This window comes from Stigmatopora nigra, chromosome 10, assembly GCF_051989575.1.
Source record: "Stigmatopora nigra isolate UIUO_SnigA chromosome 10, RoL_Snig_1.1, whole genome shotgun sequence".
Classification (NCBI taxonomy): Eukaryota; Metazoa; Chordata; class Actinopteri; order Syngnathiformes; family Syngnathidae; genus Stigmatopora; species Stigmatopora nigra.
Genome location: NC_135517.1, coordinates 837573 through 855605, shown reverse-complemented (window position 1 = coordinate 855605; position 18033 = coordinate 837573). Strand labels below are relative to the sequence as shown.

General features: G+C 42.1%; 4 protein-coding genes across 6 annotated transcripts; 1 reads left to right on the top strand and 3 right to left on the bottom strand.

Annotated features, from left to right (window-relative positions):
• Nucleotides 1-928: 928 nt before the first annotated feature.
• On the bottom strand, nt 929-2633 carry rpl22 (ribosomal protein L22). The gene is made up of 4 exons (XM_077726122.1): nt 2536-2633; nt 2122-2235; nt 1354-1478; nt 929-1126 (listed from the first exon to the last, which is right to left on the bottom strand). The coding sequence occupies exons 1-4, from the start codon at nt 2545-2547 to the stop codon at nt 985-987; spliced, it is 393 nt and encodes a 130-aa protein (XP_077582248.1). The 5' UTR covers nt 2548-2633; the 3' UTR covers nt 929-984.
• LOC144202972 (RING finger protein 207-like) lies at nt 2366-13118 on the top strand. Its single transcript, XM_077726124.1, has 21 exons — nt 2366-2648; nt 3153-3325; nt 3559-3749; nt 6659-6791; nt 6857-7001; nt 7261-7342; nt 7427-7502; nt 7569-7694; nt 8204-8250; nt 8378-8450; nt 8598-8666; nt 8760-8828; nt 8892-8980; nt 9487-9505; nt 9978-10175; nt 10752-10937; nt 11023-11074; nt 11825-11942; nt 12013-12093; nt 12543-12643; nt 13034-13118. The coding sequence occupies exons 3-20, from the start codon at nt 3559-3561 to the stop codon at nt 12598-12600; spliced, it is 1812 nt and encodes a 603-aa protein (XP_077582250.1). The 5' UTR covers nt 2366-2648; nt 3153-3325; the 3' UTR covers nt 12601-12643; nt 13034-13118.
• On the bottom strand, nt 4592-6592 carry zpr1 (ZPR1 zinc finger). Its single transcript, XM_077726117.1, has one exon. The coding sequence runs from the start codon at nt 6405-6407 to the stop codon at nt 5067-5069; it is 1341 nt and encodes a 446-aa protein (XP_077582243.1). The 5' UTR covers nt 6408-6592; the 3' UTR covers nt 4592-5066.
• On the bottom strand, nt 12888-17732 carry agtrap (angiotensin II receptor-associated protein). Of its 3 annotated transcripts, none has more exons than XM_077726120.1 (5): nt 17588-17732; nt 16702-16736; nt 15992-16100; nt 15707-15917; nt 12888-13188 (listed from the first exon to the last, which is right to left on the bottom strand). In XM_077726120.1, the coding sequence occupies exons 1-5, from the start codon at nt 17612-17614 to the stop codon at nt 13049-13051; spliced, it is 522 nt and encodes a 173-aa protein (XP_077582246.1). In that variant the 5' UTR covers nt 17615-17732; the 3' UTR covers nt 12888-13048. The 3 variants fall into 3 exon arrangements, with proteins under 3 accessions (XP_077582246.1, XP_077582247.1, XP_077582245.1); XM_077726121.1 differs by lacking the exons at nt 12888-13188; nt 17588-17732 and adding exons at nt 15096-15387; nt 16960-16979; XM_077726119.1 differs by lacking the exons at nt 12888-13188; nt 17588-17732 and adding an exon at nt 15096-15387 and having other exon boundaries at nt 16702-16914.
• Nucleotides 17733-18033: the final 301 nt, after the last annotated feature.

Genomic DNA, 18033 nt, shown 5'->3' with positions numbered 1-18033 from the left:
GGGAAATTAAGCCACGCCCACTTTCAGGCAATCATAACCCCCCCCCCCCCCCCCCACCTCTCAGTCAATAGTCAGTAAACGTCCTTGTTTTGGGTTTTTAGGGCGTTTTTTGTATCAAAGACAACGTGGACAAAGTCCGAGGAGGCGGGCATGTTGTCATGGTAACCGCAGCATCAACACGGGATGCCCCACGCATGGTAGCGCTTGTTTTTCATTTGAGGGTTTTTTTTTTTGTCGTGGTAGGAATAGAAATTGTTTAATTGGAGGGACATTAGCAAAGATGAGATAAATATACTAAATTGTTTTATTTTTTTTAAAGGAGTGCATTGCTACTTTAAGAAAAAAAATAATTGAAATTAATGGTAGATTTTTTTAGTGTAAACCAGTAATTTCTTGTGCATATTTTTTATTTTATAAGCTACTTTTAGTGTACTCCATTTTTCAGGTATTGGTTTAAAATAGAAAATATAAATATGAATATTTTTCTCAATTCTAAATGTTATTTTAGTATATCCTTGACTTAAAACAAATGTTTTAAAAATTGTCTACAATGATTATTTACAAAATTCAAACCAACAACTCAGTTTATAATGGTCTTATAATACTCACAAATTAAAAATATATATTTTTTTAAATAAAAAGGTCACTTTTAACCATAGCTAAAGAAATTAGAGAAAATTTCCACTACTGCAAAAACAAACAAGCCCAGTTTGAATCCATCAACTTTATATTATTGTTATAGTTTGCCAAGAATTTAAAGTACGCTGCGTCCAATATTTGACCTCTTGTGGTAGATTACATAATGGAAAAAAATTGTCATATAACAGAGTAGTAGTAGTAGAGAACTTGTTAGAGTGTCTTACTTTGCGGGGGAATTTGGAAACTTACATGTGATTTTTGCTGCACTGAAATGAAAAGAAACACTGTATTCCATCTTTGGGTTCTTTTATTAAACTCTGCGTTTTTGTGTTGTTGGTTTTTCTCCTAGTCATCCTCTTCCTCCTCTTCATCCTGGTTGATCTGGAAGTAACGCAGCTCATAGCTCTCCTTGGTGTTGGCCACCACGCGAAGCCAGTCCCGCAAGTTGTTCTTCTTCAGGTACTTCTTGGTCAAATACTTCAAGTACCTAAAAAAAATAGAGTGCAATTTGGCTTGGAAAGTCTCATTTCTGTATGTGTGAATTTGTCGCCCTCTGGTGGCAGTCCCCTTTCAAAATGAGAACATGAGTCTTTTCTATTGAGCTGAATGGAAAATGTCCAGTTTGGACGAGTAAAATGAATTGAATGCGTTTATTGTCATTATACAATGAGATTTAAAATGACACTCGTCACAAATTTTTTTTTATGAAGTTACCTCTTTGAAAAAGGAACTTCGGAGCTGACTGTAATTTTACTCTTGCTCCTCTCGATGGACACCACGCCGCCGCCCAGGCCTCCCGCTTTACCGTTAACTTTAATGCGCTCATGAAGAAATCGTTCCTGAGGGGAGAGAATGTAAAAAAAAAAAAAAAGACTCAAAATTAGATCCTAAAAATGCTGCTATGGACAAGGAATAACTAACTTGGTTTTGTGCATTTTTGCCCCCTTGTAGAATATACAGGGTTCCACACTTTAAAAATGCCCACTTTAGGAAAAACTAAGTTTTCAAAAACCAATTAATTCAACTGTATATGACAAAAAATATCTGCCAATGTTAAATTATCAACAAAAATAAGCATGTAATTATAGTAAAATTATGCTCAAGGAATTTTATCTTATTTTAAATAGACATTTTATACACAAAACTACATACATTCTTGGCAGGACTGATTTTTTTTAGTGTATTCTTTTTGTCTTGATATTTACAGCAATGTTGTTTCATTTGTGTAATTACAAACATACAACTTGGCTCAAATTTGATTCACTAGTGTGTCCAAATATGCCATCCAATGAGTTAAAGCTAAAATAAATAAATAGAAAACAATCTTTTTTAACCTGAATAATTTCCTCAGAAAGTGACAGGGACGTGTCAAAATTGTACATATTTACAACTGTCATAAGACAAGCATCTTACGAGGTTAGTTTATTTGAACATTTGTAGCGAATGACTGACAGGTGTCAAAAATAACCATAACCGACTCACAAAGTTGGCTGCGTCCATAATGCCATCCTCCACAGGGTGCGTGCAATCCAACGTGAACTTTAAAATCGGCTTCTTCCTCTTCCCACCGGGCTTTTTGACCACTACGTGCTTCTTCTGGTGAGACACAACACGACAACAACATTTAAATCACGCGACTGAACAGTAAACACGCGACATTTTTCCACGTTAGAGCACGCCAACCCCCTCGCTATTTGCGTGGAGCTGCTGCAGCTAAGCTAACGTTAGCAATAATATTGTTGACAAGCGACACGAAACCAAGAGGCCGAGGAGTGCCGAAAAATGCCGAAGGCGAGCCGTCGTAACACTCGGCTAGCTTGTTTACGTTACATCGGGGAGGACTTATATCGTATTTATTGCGTGTGGGTTGTTTCGTTTGGTCGCCGTAGTACTCACGGTCGGCGCCATGGCTGACACGTTCAGCAAAAAGGAAGACGGAAACGCTGGGTAGGACGGATAATAGATGGCTTCCCCATCGATGACTCGGCATTCGATTGCAAATGGCTGAGGTGTTTATTACAGACGTCGTGTTTTTTGTTGTTGTTGTTATAAATATATAGCTCGTTAGGTTATGGATTCAGGAGGTAAAATTAAACAATTCCCACATTATTTTTTTTAAATGAATGCCATTAAATTTATATAATAGTTGATATTGCTTTACTTCAAACTGAAATTCATCCTTATGTACATTTCGTATTGCTATTAGCAATATAGCTAACGTAGGCAATAGAATTTCTGTATTCATAAATAGCAGTGATTTTTATGACGAATACATATATATTTAATGATTTCCCTCTTTTTAATGAAAGAAATGTTTTAAAAAACCATAAATACAAGAGAAAAGCTGCTGTTAGGAGGCTCAAAAAATATTTGGACGGCTATAAAATGCTAAATCAACTCTCTGTATAGCTGTTCATTCATTAGCTGATTAAATGTGGCGGCTTAGTCGGAGATATAACTCTGAACAACATGGAGTTTGATACCCCTGACTTATAAATTCCTCTTTGTTCTAGATGCTGTTTGCCATCTTTTCCAAGAGAATGACCACAGTGGAGGTGCCATATCACGGACAAGTGCACTTGGCAACACGTGGGGCAACCGGCAGCGGGCGTCAGCTGCCCGAGGGTCTACCATGGAAGCATTGCTATCATTCCTGCCGGGGCCAGCCTGATAGCGCCGCTACGAGGTAATAGCGCCTCGAGTATTCGCTCTCGCTGTACTCTCCGGCTTTGTTTGTCTGCCGTTCTTTGTTTTGTGTGAACTTTGGATAACCACCAACACCAATCGCATTTCAAGGTAAGCGTGTTTGTTTATTTTAATCCCGACAAGAGTTATTTGATTCCCGCTGCTCGTTGCAAGCAGTTACAGGCTAAGTTTGACTGTTTGTAAAACATGCTAACATGATGCATTTGTTTTCAGATGGCTGGAGGTATTTTGAATAATTTGGACAACCTGTGCAACGTGGACTGTGCCAACGTGCATCCCCTGGTGTGCCACCTGTGCCACGAGCAATACCAGTCGCCGTGTCTGCTGGATTGCTACCACATCTTCTGCGCCCGTTGCTTGCTGGGACGGACCAATGACAGCCGACTGGGCTGTCCTCTCTGCGGGTAAGATTACACAACACAAAAACTGACAATTTTAGCTTCAAAATGCATTTTTGGCAGGATTGTAGGGCCATTTTTTGCTCTAGGCAATAAGGGTGATCGCCACGGGCGCCATCTATTAGGGGGCGCGCTACAGCCGTCCTATAAAAATGTTTTTCCCTATCATAATATCATTCGTCTAAAGTTTTATCCCGTATCTTCACGTAAAGTTAGCGGTATAGACCGACTCTTCTTTGCCGTAGTTTGCGTCGGACCCATCGACTCCCTCTAGTGTCACTAAAGTGCCACTGCATCCATTCTCAAATTCAATATTTTTCCGAAGAACCAATTTCTTATAATTTGGTTGATATTTTTGCATCACAAAACTCCAGTTTTGCGCTCATTAAGCATAAGATTTAAATCATGATTAGTATTTTATTATTAATTTTTAACATTTCTGTTTATATTCTGGCACATTTTTCGGTTGTCTGTAATTTTGCCTGCTGGGATAGACTCCAGCACCCCGCTATTCTCGCAGGGAGGAAATTAGCTCGCAAATTTGGCTGGTCCACGCACCCGCTCGAGCCTGATTGGCCGGAACAGCTGCCCGGATTTAGCCCGTCCGGTCACACGGCGGACAAAGAGTGGTGGCATTTGGCCGCCGCATAGCTTACAGGGAATCAAACACGGTAACTTGATAGCGATGCATTTCATGTCCGTCAAGGGCGACCTTCGGAGGCGCCAATGGCCAATTGACAGCTAGGGACCAATTTCAATTTGATAACGTTATTGTACAATTATGATTTTAAATGGAATTGTACCTTCGTGTAAAGTTAATGAACCGTGGAAAAATTGAGGCAAAAATGATTGGTATCATGATATCTTTATTTCTAAATAGTTTTTTCTTTAAACTTTTACATTTTAATTGGACGTACCACCTCACCTTAAACACCAGTTGACCAAACCATATTCATTCAAAACAAGGAATTGCCCAAATCCATTATTTTTTTTACAAATAATCACGTTAAAAAAATACAACGTTCCTCCGATAAATAATCCCGACACCTGGCAAAAAAAATCTAAAATAAGTGAATTCCCATGCTGAACTGCAAAAATTCTTCTGGAATTTGAATAATTTACTCAAAATGTCCCATGTGCTCTATCAAAATATGCGCAAGTGAGGACAATTATTAGCATAGTTTTGCTATAATCGTAGCGACTTAGTCACTCTGCCATAAAAACAAACGGAAACTAGCTCAAGTTCAAAATGGCGGTGCACTAAAACAAGAAGGTCAATGTGTTTATTTGTTTATTCATTTTAGATGAGAGGCAAGTCCATTTTTAATTATCATCCTGGTAGTTTTCCGTCTTCATGTCGTTCAGGCCGAGATCTTCATTCTGTTCAAAAGTGCGTTCGTACGTTTCCACCGTCATCTCCGGGTCGGCTTCCGGTACGTACACATTCTCCAGGTAGCTGTTCCCCGCCGGGTCATCCAGGACCAGATGGACCTCCGTCCGTCCCGCCACTACATCGTCAATCTTCCGACCAAACTCCTGGATCTTGTCAACGCGGGACGCGTCGCCGCTGTCTCCGCCCACAAATGGATTCTTGGCCACCACCAGATCTTTGATGTCCGTCAGGAGACCCTCCACCGTGGTGAACTTCCCGCAAAGCGCCGCCATCCCCAGCTCAAAGTCCAACTCCGGGATGAGGACGGCGCAGGTCTCCGACTTGAGCAAGTCGCGAGTCATGTCGGACGGGGAGGTGATCCTCAACGTGATCCGGGTGCCCTTCTCCTCCGTGGCGCCGCCCGACTTGACCTCGTTGGTGCGATGGCCGCAAACGTCGCAGTTGGTGGCCATGATGACGGCCTCCTTGAAGTGAGGGATCTGGACCAGCTTCATGTTGGTGCTAGCCGGCGCGTTACACTCGGGGCAGTTGGTGTTGAAGACCAGAACCTCGCCCCGCATGGTTTCCAAGTCGTCGCCGGGCGGCGGCGCCGTGTCCTCGTCCGGCTCGTCGTCGGCCCTCAGGCCCAACTGCTTCTCCTCCCGCGGACTCCTCCGGAACCAGGACACCGTCAAGGCCTCGTCCTTCAACGGGGCGGACGGGTTCTCCACGAAACTGTTGCCCGAAGGGTCCTCGATCACCAACGTGAAGGCCTCCTCTGCGGATTTCAGCGACTTCAGCTTCTGCAGGAAAACCTGGATTTTGTCGGCCACTTCAGGGTCCGCCTCACGCCTGGCCTCCTGGTCTTGCTCCAAACCGGCCACGGCTCGGTCCAGGAGACCCTCCACGGTGGAAAGGGCGCCCTTCTGTGTAAACGGGGGGATCTCAAAATCCAGCTCGGGTATCCTGGTGGTCGCGCTGTCCATTTTGACCACCTCACGGTTCAAGTCTGCCTTGCTGCTGACCCGCAGCGTGTACCGCACGCCTTGTTCTTGGATGCGCCCCGCCGATTGGATCTCCGTGTTGGACCAGCGGCATTGGTCGCAGCTAAACGAACTGACGATGATTTCCTTAAAAAATGGGATTTTGGTGAGGAGCAGACGTGTCGTGCCGTTCTGGTAACAGTTCATGCAAAGGCTCTCGATCTCGGTCGGCTGCCAGTCTTCGTCGTCGGCGCTCAGGTCTTTAAAAACGTTGCTCCCTCGAACGTGTTCCTGGGCGATGACAGACATTTTTGCGCTTCGCTAGTACTCTTTGTTGTCTCTTAAGTGTTTTTAAGTGGGGTTCGGTTCTGATTGTTGAAGTTTGGAGACGGTTTCAAGTTAGCACATGTTAGCAATGACAACACGCAGCAACTTCCGCGTTTTTTCTTCGACGCTGCCCACGGAGAGACTGCACTGCCCCTACAGGCTTATTTGAGTACCGCAACTGAACTGTAAACACTTGAGTTGCATTTTGATCGATATTTTCTTGCTTTTCCCAGCTACACGTCCATCATAAAGGGGAACAACGGGCTCCCACCAGAAGACCGTCTGCTCAAGTTCCTGGTGGACAACAACGCGGACGCTGAGGAAATCGTGCAATGTGCCAACTGTGACCAAGAGAGCGATAAAAAGGTCAACACATATTTTCTTCTACCGCCATGCATTTTCATTCACGGCCTGTTGTGTTTTGTGTCCAGGACTCGGGCGGGATGTTCTACTGCAACACATGCAATCAGCCATTATGTTGCACCTGCAGAGATGTCACGCACAAGGCCCGAATGTTCGCCCACCACGACATCGTCTCACTGGCCAAGCGCAGTAAAGCCAAGCACAGGAAATGCGGTGAGTTTAAACTATAGTTTGTGTCCTTGACGGGGGCGGAGTTTCAATCCGTTTTTTGAGTCCTTCGGAAATAACTTCGAATGCATTGTTTACATGTGTGCTAGCATAAATGCTAGTTCCTAACCCGCCCCCAGAACTGTCTACTTTTTCCATCAAGAAAACCAATCAACGCATAGCATAAAAATCGATACATTATTATTTATTATTTTTGTTGACATGGCCACAAGTGACCCTAAAATTGTTTTCCCTGCGCCGCTAGTTCTACACCAGGAGCCCTACATCCTCTTCTCCACCGAGAACAAGTCCATGCTGTGCGTCAAGTGCTTCCGTGACATGCAAGTGTGAGTCAAAGTGCCACCAAAAGCCGTTCGAGCGCCTTCCCCCGGCCCACCACGTCGCCACCACGTCGCGATTCTCCTCCGCAGGGAGAGTCGAACGCACTGCATCGACATCGAGACGGCCTACGTGCAAGGATGCGAGATGTTGGACCAGGCCGTCCTGGTGAGAAAAACCTGGACCCGTGTCCCCAACAAGCGCGTCCCTAACGAGCGCCTCCCGGGGACGCAGGTGGTGAAGGAGCTGCAGACGTCCACGCGGGAGACCATCTTTCTACTCAGGTCTATGATCGGAGAAGTGTGTCTCAACGTGGAGGAGGAAGAGAGCGCCATCTGCTCGCTGTTTAACAGTTTGCAGGTAAGCAAGGCAATGTTTTTTTTGTTGTTGTAGTTCATGCGCACGCCACTGGGTGTGCTCATGGACGGCCTGGGGGCCCGATTTGGGCCCCCTCGCCTCATTTTGTGCGGCCCACGAAAGTCAATTGTGTTTTTCATGCTGAAATATAAATGAATATTATCAAGATGTAGAGAATATCTATTCTGGTTAAAAATTAAAAAAAAAAGTTTTTAAATAAATAAAAAACGTTTTTATATTTTTTTAAAGAAAAATGTGTAATCTTAAAATTTAAATGTTATATTCACAGTTTTTGTATTTAAACAAGTATAATAATCCAAAAAACAATACTATACAGAAACAAAACAAGTGTAATGCCACTATGTGACCACAGAATGTCGCTGTTTATCCAACTGCTCCGAGAAAAGACGTTGAACTCTTGCCAGGAGGCGTTTTTATGCACTTTTTATTTCATCACACCACAGAGAATACCTTTTTCCTCACGTTTGCTTGTTTTTCCCCTTACTCGACAGGAAAAATTAGCCGAGAGGAAGAAGATTCTGCTGAAGACGGCACAGAGGTACAACAGAACACACACTGGGAGGAAACCGCAGTACTCGGAGAAAACCCACCAAAGCCCGGGAACATGCTCATAATTGGAGTTAATTGAGTTATTGGCATAGCACTCAATGAATGTTTGTGTGCAGCCAACACGAGGAGAAGGAGAAAGCGCTAAAGGAGCAGCTGTCACATCTCACTTCGCTACTGCCAACCCTCCAGGTACTTGGACACATGCGGCCCTTTAAACGCAACATCAAGCTAGTACAAGCTAGTAGTCTTGTACAAAAAAAATCAAAATATTCTTTCTAAAATGGTCCGGCCCACATGAAATATCGTGGCTTTGAATATCATGTTCTTTGTTTACAGGTCCATCTGGTGACTTGCTCCGCCTTCCTCAGCTCAGCCAACATGTTTGAGTTTCTGGACATGGGTTATGTGAGTGTCTTACACCGGCAATAAATCGCATCCATATTTCAAATGTGGAAAATGGAAGTGGTCGATCCTGATGACCCCTTTTCATCCCTGCAGCAACTGATGGAGCGCCTGAAACGAATCGTGAAGCTCCCTCATCGTCTCCGACCCGTTCAGAGTAGCAAAGTGAGTGTGCTTTTTGCCCTCCCACTTCAAATTCAAATTGAAATTCCAACGCCATCCCACCAGATCAACACGGATTTCCGCAGCGAGTTCGCCCGCTGTCTGGAGTCTCTGCTTCTGATTGGCCAACGCCGCGCCCCGTCCGTCGCTGGCTCGTCCGTCGGCGTCACTACCAGGTGAGATCGCTTACGACAGGGGGTGTCGGAGTGAGTTCTGTCAGAATGATTTGGTCCAGAATGGATCCCCTTTTTGAGGAAATGGTCGGCAAGAGTGAAATCGAACCCGGTCAAGTGCTAAGCTAAGCTAACAATTTGCTAGCATGTTTTTTGGAACCGGAGTACCCAAAAAAAAAAAAACACAGAAACATGTAAAGTCCACATAGTGAAGATTGACCTGGGATTGAACCTACAACCCAAAAACTGCAAAGCTAATGCGCTAGCCACTTATCTGCCAGGTCACCTAAACCTAAAAATGTCTATGTAAAAACATTCATTCATTTAATTTTTTTGTAACTGCTATATCCTCACTAGGGTCGCAGGGGGTGCTAGAGCTTCGTTCCAGAAGTCAGAGGGTCAAATTAGCCAACCGATCACAGGGCACCAGGACACAAACAACCAATCACACTCGTATATATGGGCAATTTAGCATAAAATTAGCTTAGCATTCATGTTTTGGGGAATGTGGGAGTTAACCAGAGTACCCAGAAAAAACCCACTCAAACCCAAAGGGAGAAAATGCAAACTCCACAGCGTAGACCCACCTGGGATCGAACCCTCGCCCTTATAACTGCGAGCCTAACATGCTAAACACTCCACCACCGGGCTGCCTCAACCCCAAAATAGCGCTGTAAAAAGTCACCCACACAAACAAATGAAAAACAATCAAGGCCTCTCTCTTTCTCCGCATGTAATTCCATCAGCGCACTCAACACTCACACTATTTTTATCATAATTTCACGGAACCCTGCGCAATTAATCCGCGGGACGCCGGTAGCTTTTGTTCTAGGGCGCCCTCCGTGTCACGGGGAGTGGGCAAAGTATTTATTAAAAGCCAGGCTCCGCCTTCCCTCTGAGGACCGATCGATGGAAGTCCGGCGGCACTGGGCTGGTGGTGGAAATCGCCGTTGGGCAGTTTGTCCGTGGGATGTAAGAGAAAGCCGCTGTGATGTTGTCCCCACCTGACCTCAGGCTACAGTCGCCTCTGTCCATGTCTCTGAGCGACATGCCGCTGGGATCCGTGTTGGGCAGGAGGCCCACGTCCCACCGCAACATCTGCACCAAGGTCCTCCTGGCCGAGGGACGCGAGACGCCCTTCACCAAGCATTGCAACAATTACGAGAACTCCTATCGGGTGAGTGGAGACGCCATTCCAGGAAAGTAATATACAGTAATACAAGGGTGTCAGACTCGGGTACTCTATTCATTTTAGATAGAATATTTAGGTTTTTTGTTTTATACATGGATTAAAATAAGTGGATTAAAAGCCCGGAATATTCAGTTTTTATAGATATAAAATGATATTAGTTTTAGCATTTTTTTATTATATATTTTTAGATTTTACAAAATTAATTTTGAACTATAAACACAAAAAAATGATTAAAAAATGACAATGATTTATTTAAAAAGGGTGAAATCAGGAAATTTAATATCCATCTATACTCTTCATTTGAATTTGATCTTAAAACAGAAAGTCAGCACTCATTGACTTACTCGGACCGCACAAAATGATTCGGCGGGCCAGATTTGGCCCGCGAGCCGCCACTTTGACACCCATTATGTACCCTATTTTCTGGCATATTAGCCATATCCGCTTATAAGATGCACCCATAAAATAGGCCTAAAATGGTTGAATTTGACAATTTCCCTCGTATACGCCTGATTTTCACAATTTTCATCTTTTTTTTTTGTGCCTGTTCTTGTTTTTCAGACTCTGCAGACGGAAATCCAAAACCTGAAGGACCAGGTCCAGGAACTTCACCGAGATCTGACCAAGCACCACTCGGTCATCGACACGGAGCAAATGGGTCAAATCCTGGAGCGCTCGCTACACATCGACAGTCGCATCGCCTCGCAGTACGCCACCGTGGAAACCATGAGGGCCATGTTTGAGGAGGTCACCTCTTTCTTTTTTTTAGTAGCTCCTTTTCAATGTTTTTTTTGGGGGGAGGAAATCCTCTTCATGCTTCTTCACCTTGCAGATCTGGGAGGAGACTTTTCAGAGGGTCACCAATGAACAGGAGATCTATGAAGGTTGGTCATTTTTTCTTTTAAACTTGACTTTTTGGAGATAGTATGGATGGTATTTGACAACTATGGACATCTATGGCATCAATTCAAGGGTGTAATGAAGTTTGAGTTTGACTAATTTAATTATAAAGAGTCATTTTAGTCATTTCAAAAACTCTAATATCCAAATCAAAAGCTTTATTGTCATCATACACAACAGCAAAGAGCCACTGCACTTGTACGCGCCGCCATTTTGGCTCCATCTCATTTTCAAATGAAAACAGAACATATCGTACAGATAAATTCACCCATCCAGAATAGAGATCTAAAAAAAACTAAACCAGTGATTGGCAAACTACGGCCCGCGGGCCATATCCGGCCCACTAGAGCATTTAATCCGGCCCGCCGACGTTGTCCAAATAATATTTTTAAAAAATATATATATTTTTAAATTTTAATTTTTTTAGATTTTTAATTTTTTTAATTTTAAACATTTTATATTTTAAACTTTTTAAAATTTTAAACATTTTTAAATTTTAAACATTTTTTAATTTTTTTTTTTTTTTTTTTAATTTTTAAATAGTATTATTATTATTATTATTTGCTGACCCCACCTATCTGTCACATTTTTAAAATCTCCCAAAAAAAGTTACCTATACATTCTACTGTATCATCTCTGCAATCAGACCCAAAAAAGCACTGCAGCGCCCTTACTATCCGGTTCTATTTATTTTATTTCTTCATTCTAATGAATAAAAATGTTCTTTTTTTTAGCTCAGCTCCACGATCTGATGCAACTGAAGCAAGAAAACTCGTACCTGACCACCATCGCCAGGCAAATCAGTCCTTACATCCTTTCCATCGCCAAAGTCAAAGAGCGACTGGAACCCAGGTAGCGTACAGACGGCCATCTTGGATCTCCCAAAGTATCCACCCAAACGAACCAACTTTCATTTTTTTAGACTCCAGGAGCCCAAAGAGTGCCGTGACGATCGCACCGAAACCATGTTAAAGATTTATGAGGACGCCGCCACCCAAAATGCGTAAGTACAACTGACTTTTATCGAATTTATGAAACTACGAAAATAATATCCTTTTTATAATATATCGTGATATTGTCAGATTGGATTTTCATACTGTTTTTGGTGGAAATAAACAATAGTTAGCTGCACTTCCACTCCTGTCCACTAGTTAGCAGTAGTCAGCGCCGTGTAGTAATCGTATTTGAACGCATGGTGGCGCTGTTTCCCAGCTCCAGTCTCTCCAGTACTCCCTTGAATATTAATGTTTAAATTATGTAGTAGCAAAAGTGGCTTCCACTTATGAGTTTAAGCGTGGATTTTCACTTTTTTATGACCTTTAAAAAATAAAATAAAATCTTACAAATAATCGCGGGAAAAAATTGCAAAGTAGTGAATCCACGATAATTGAGGGATTACTGTCCTTTTAAAATGCTTTAATGCGTAATGTTGTTGTTGTTGTGTTTTAACAGTGACAAGCAGACGGGGGTGCCGGAGCAGGACAAGAACAAGCGCCTGCTCGTGCTGTAACGTCGCCGCCGCCTCGTCCCAACCCGAAGATGCGCCACACGGGGTACGTTCATTTTTCAACTTTTACTTCAAAATTAATATTGATTATTTTTACTGTTGACACAACATTCTTAACAATTTTTACCCTTTTTTTCGCTGTAAAAATTGTAAAAAAAAAAATAGTCACACAACAGCATGTCCATTTTTAACTTTTACTTTTGGATTAAAAGTCATTATTAAGACAACAACAAAACATTTTTTTCACAAAATAAGACATATTCTGCGAAGAAATGACACAAAAACCACCATAAAGCTAAAAAAGGGAGATTTTATTACCAAAATGTTGCCAATTTTTGACCATTTTGCATAAAATAAGTCTTAAACAGGCGACACAACAAACTAATCCTGATCCAAAACCAGTTTCAAAAGAATAACAATTGTGTCTTTTTGTCAGGTGTTGCGGAGCACGTCAATACGCCCGCGGCACTTTGGGGTCCTGCGCTTGGTTGAAGGGGTTGGCGGTGGCGTTGGAGGCGGCGTTGGAGGCGGAGTCCTGTCTCGGATCAATGGACTGGTACGCGTCTCGGTTTGGCCTCATCGAGGGGAAACCTACGAGGAAAATACACTCGTGCTTGAGTGTCGTGAATGTCGTCACATTTGGACACTAAATTTAATTCTCAAAATTATTTTGTCCAATTTCGCTAGCAACATTTTCCCAAAAATGTCTCTCATGTTGGTAAGTAATAATAAATTTTGATCAATTGTTTTACTAAAAAATGTCTTACTATGTTGTCATTTTTTTTTACAAAAGCCTTACTATACTATGTCGTTTTATAAGGAAAAAGCCTTACTATACTATGTCCATTTTATAAGCCCAACTATGCTATGTCGTTTTTTTAAAGAAAAAAAGTCTTATAATACAATAAAAGTACAAGTGAAAAGAGACAAAACAACAAATACTACAATCTAATCGTGTGGAGTGGTGGCTCAGTGGTTAAGTCATCAGTTTCCCACTTCATTGGTCTTGGGTTCAAATCCAAGCGCTTGCAAATATTTTCCCAATATTGTTCAGGTAAATTAATGGGATAAAAGTACAAGTACTACTACTTCCTCCCACAGGGTGGTGGCCCAATGGTTAAGTCATCAGTCTTCCACCTCTGTGGTCCTCAGTTCAAATCCCAGTGCATGCAAAGTTTTTCCCAATATTATTCAGTTAAAAGAATAAGTACTACTGCCTAAGTGTTTAACTGAATAAGTATTGAGTGGTGGATGAAGCATTTTAACCAAAAAATGACCAAGTGTTTCACCCCATTTCCTTAGATAAAACGTTCCGTAAATGAATGGGATAAAAGTACAAGTACTACTACTTTCTCCCACAGGGTGGTGGCCCAGTGGTTAAGTCATCAGTCTGCCACCGCTGTGGTCCTGGGTTCAAATCCCAGTGGAGGCAAAGATTTTCACAATATTATTCAGTTCAAAGAATACGTTAAAATGTCTAAGTGTTAAAGTGTATAAGTATAAGTATTCAGTGGATGAAGTATTTTGTCCAAAAAATGACTAAGTGTTTCACCCCAATTCCTTGGATAAAACGTTTCAACACCCATGTATAAGTGGGGCACGAGTTGGTGTAGTGGGTTGCACACTCGCCTTTGAACCGAGAGAACGTGAGTTCGCTTCCCGGTGTCGGCGGTTCACTGACCAAGCAAGCGGTCGAGGGTCGGCCGAAGGCCGACCCGAGAACGCCTTTCGCACATACAGGTCCATCAAGTGTCTTCCGAACTGCCGAAGGCAGTTCGGAATATAACCTTTTGCTGAAAAGTATGACTAAGTGTTTAATATAAATTTAAAAGTTTTTCTTTTTTTTTTCTTCTTATTCTTCTTATTCTAGTTACCGAACCACACGGTGTAGTGATCAGCCAAAGGTCGACAGCGAGAATCGAACCCAGGTCTCCCAGACGGGAGTCCAATGTTCTAACCTCTGCGCCAACCAAGTGACTACACTTTCCTTAGTAATCATTTGAGTTTCTTGACTACAAGTCCACAGAAACAATTAAGTGAAAATGATGTGTCCCAACCGGGAATTGAACCCAGGTCTCCCACACGGGAGTCCAGTGACTTAACCTCTGCGCCACCAATTGACCACACTTTCCATTGTCATTATTGGAATGTGTTGACGACAAATATATAGAAACAATTAAAGGGAAAATGTGTCCCAACCAGGATTTGAACCCTGGCCACCCAGACAAAAGATCAGTGACTTAAACTCTGCGCCACCAATTGGCCAGACTAAACTTTGTCAATAGCCTTACTATTCTAAGTCTTTTTTTTGTGAGAAAAAAAAGCCTTACTATACTATGTCATTTTTTTTAAATAAAAAAAGACTTACTATACTATGTCGGTTTTTGAAGCAATAAGCCTTACTATACATGGTCATTTTTTACGGAATAAAAGTCTTACTATACACTACCATTTGAGCTAAAATCCCAGCCATAGTTACTCCCATTAAAACGTAACCATACATTTCTCACATTTATTCCACCATCGAAAAAAAAAAAAAAAAATGCTATTTTGGATCGCATTTAGGGGACAATAAATTCACTCCATTTACTACTAAACTGCAACAGGCACGCTTATAAATACACATGCAAACGACAAAGAGAAAATTAAAGGCTGCTGCTGGTCTGGGGTGGGAAGGCAAGCGAGCCGATTGGCAGAGAGGACGGAGGGGGAGGGGTCAATAACGGCGCCCCACAAAGGCACTGTCCGCACTGTCCGTGGTGCAGCGACTGTCCATGGAGGTCTCCAAGTCTGAGAGGTCGGGGGGGGGGGGGGGGGGGGGGGGGGAGACAAGGACACAGATAAGACGAGGAGGCGGGGCAACATGGCATGCCAAGGGGGCGGGGAAAGTTAAAGACAGGTGAGAGTGGAGGCCACGCCCATGCAACATTTCCTTTAATCATGCATTTTAATTCTAATTTTGAAAAATCTTAGTAAAAGCAGCTGTTTTTATGTTTTTGCATTAATTTGAATGTGGAAAAAGTCGTCGTTTTAATGTAATTACACACACACTTAATTTGCAAGGAAGTCATTTGATTGGCCGTCCACTACGACTAGATTCCATACTGACCGAAGTTGATGTTGTAGTCTCCGCCTCTTTCTCGGTACATCTGATAGACAAAGAAACAGGAGGCGGGCTTAAGCAGCAGGCTCAAGATGGCGGCGGCGGCGCTGAAGCGGAAGACGTCCCGCCCCTTTTCCGACGCCAGCTCGCTCAGAGAGTAGTAGATGCCAAAGTGGATCATGTCGGTTAAGATGGTCACCGTCATCCCCACTAGAAACTGTGAGAAGAAGAAAAAAAAACATCAACCCCGATCTAAACCCCATCAAGAACCAAAGAAAAATGAGGACCCACCAAGAGGACGGCGTCCACAGAGTCCCGATGAGCGATGGCCCAGACCCCCACGGCGAGAACGCTGAAGTTGCCCCAGGCGAAGGAGGAGGGAAGCCAGGCCATGCACCCCCTGCGCACACGGGTCAACAAATAAATGTACTATTCATAAGAAATAAAATGAACTTGGCACACTCATTTTGCTTCAGTTGACATAATTGTGTCCAAAAGATGGCTTGACTAGTTTTAACATAATCACGAAATACGCGCAAGCACCCCCTAGCGGTTGGCTGTCCCACAATCACGGCAACGACTTAAAAGTGCCGTAAAAATTAAAAATGAAATGACTTGACGTAAAGCGTGCATTTCGACCTCTCGCTCGGTTTTTAGTGTTACGATTTGTGTCCGCTAGAGGGTGCTCAGGTTCACTGGACTGAATTACGAGTCAGATTTGTTTGGTCTAATAATTAAATAAGTGACCGTACGACGTTAATAATAACAGTTCAAATAGATTAAAATGAAAGAAGAAAAAGTGCCTCATGACCCGGATGCTGTTTTCACCAGATACTTTTTAAAAATGTTCTTTACTTTATTATTTAAGTAGTTTACGTTGACTTTAGCTCAAAGTTGAAGACTTACTTTTACTTGAGGAACATTGTGGGATACTTTTCGAGCCGTCAAAGGTCACCAGGGAAAAATTTCACGAGGTAGTGAGAATAAACGTGTCCACTCACCAAACTGTCAACAGCCAGTGCACCCCGACGATGGCCTGGTGGGAATAGAATGGAATGGTACGATCCGTGGCGTCCCGTGGTGATGACGTATCAAATGGAGCGGCGTGAATGGGAAGGGATCGTGGCAAAATACAGAGCATTTCACACAATATTATTAGGCCAAAGATACAAACTCATCAGCAAATTAAAATGGAACCACTATGAAGAAAATTAGTATCAAGAAAAATGAATTTAAAAACAAAAGGCATCACCACTCACCATTTTAACAAGTTCAAGTTATACAAAAATAATGAATTTGATGTCAGTCATTCTAGAAGAGAACTGATAAAAAGTTAAAAGATAACAAAATTATGAATTAACCGTAATTTGAAAGATGCATGAAATTATGACAGATTCATAATAATCGTGAGAAATAATCCTTCAAAATTAAATGCATTACTTTTAGTAAATTACAAGTGGCGAATACGTTATTGAAAAATAATAAAAGTCCAATAATGCACTTTAAAAAAAGAATATCAAAAACCAATATCTGCTTTTATATCAAATTCAAATGTCCATATACTCAAGATTTAAAATAAACAAACCAAAACGACTTTTAAAAAATCTAACAAAATAATATATCCAATAAATCCCATAAAACCAAAATGTTACGGATCATTTTAACCCCCAGAAAAATGCATATCCACCATTCCAAAATGCTTATTTCTACTTCTATTGATAATTAAAGTGAAATATTCCAAAAGCACAAGTTCCCACTTGTACAAAGGGGCCTCCCCAGTGAAACCAGTGAAACCAGTGACGAGTGAGGCGTCACCTCGGAGGAATGTGTCATCCTCACGTCAACCCAAACCAAACAAAGATTGTAAAAGTAGAAGAGGAGCCTCACCTTTAAATTGATGGCTGGAATTTCCATAGTTGTCCTACTTTTAAAAAAGAGGAACGAAACAAGCCGCAAACATCGTCTACTGTTTTTTTTTTTTTTTTTTTTTTTTTTGGGTTAGCAAACGCAAACCATGTGACACCACCCTGACTAGTTCCCATGTGACTCAACCCCCCCCCCCCCCCTTTCTTAACTCCCTCTTCCGCTTTTTCCTACTTTACTCCAAATAACCAGTCACAATTTTTTGTTTTGATAACACAAAAATCGATTTAATCTCACTAAAAATCATGATACGTCCAAAAAATAAATTAAATTAAAGCAGAAAAGTGTTTGAAGCCGAAATCAGGGGAATCCTAATCCTCCATTTTGTACACAAAATCATGCAATGCTTAGAAATGGCACCCAAAAATGCCTCAAAATTTGGAGAAAAATACATTTTATGTTTTGATCAG

Coding starts and splice junctions, on each gene's coding strand:
- zpr1 (XM_077726117.1), bottom strand. CDS start 6,407: ATGTCTGTCATCGCCCAGGAACACGTTCGAGGGAGCAACGTTTTTAAA.
- rpl22 (XM_077726122.1), bottom strand. Junction 1,479..2,121: donor TTATGGACGCAGCCAACTTT/GTGAGTCGGTTA, acceptor CTCTCCCCTCAG/GAACGATTTCTTCATGAGCG. Junction 1,127..1,353: donor GAAGTTCCTTTTTCAAAGAG/GTAACTTCATAA, acceptor TATTTTTTTTAG/GTACTTGAAGTATTTGACCA.
- agtrap (XM_077726119.1), bottom strand. CDS start 16,841: ATGCTCTGTATTTTGCCACGATCCCTTCCCATTCACGCCGCTCCATTT. Junction 15,918..15,991: donor CTGTGGACGCCGTCCTCTTG/GTGGGTCCTCAT, acceptor TTCTTCTCACAG/TTTCTAGTGGGGATGACGGT. Junction 15,388..15,706: donor AGACTACAACATCAACTTCG/GTCAGTATGGAA, acceptor CCGACCTCTCAG/ACTTGGAGACCTCCATGGAC.
- LOC144202972 (XM_077726124.1), top strand. CDS start 3,559: ATGGCTGGAGGTATTTTGAATAATTTGGACAACCTGTGCAACGTGGAC. Junction 6,792..6,856: donor ACCAAGAGAGCGATAAAAAG/GTCAACACATAT, acceptor TTTTGTGTCCAG/GACTCGGGCGGGATGTTCTA. Junction 8,667..8,759: donor AGTTTCTGGACATGGGTTAT/GTGAGTGTCTTA, acceptor TCATCCCTGCAG/CAACTGATGGAGCGCCTGAA.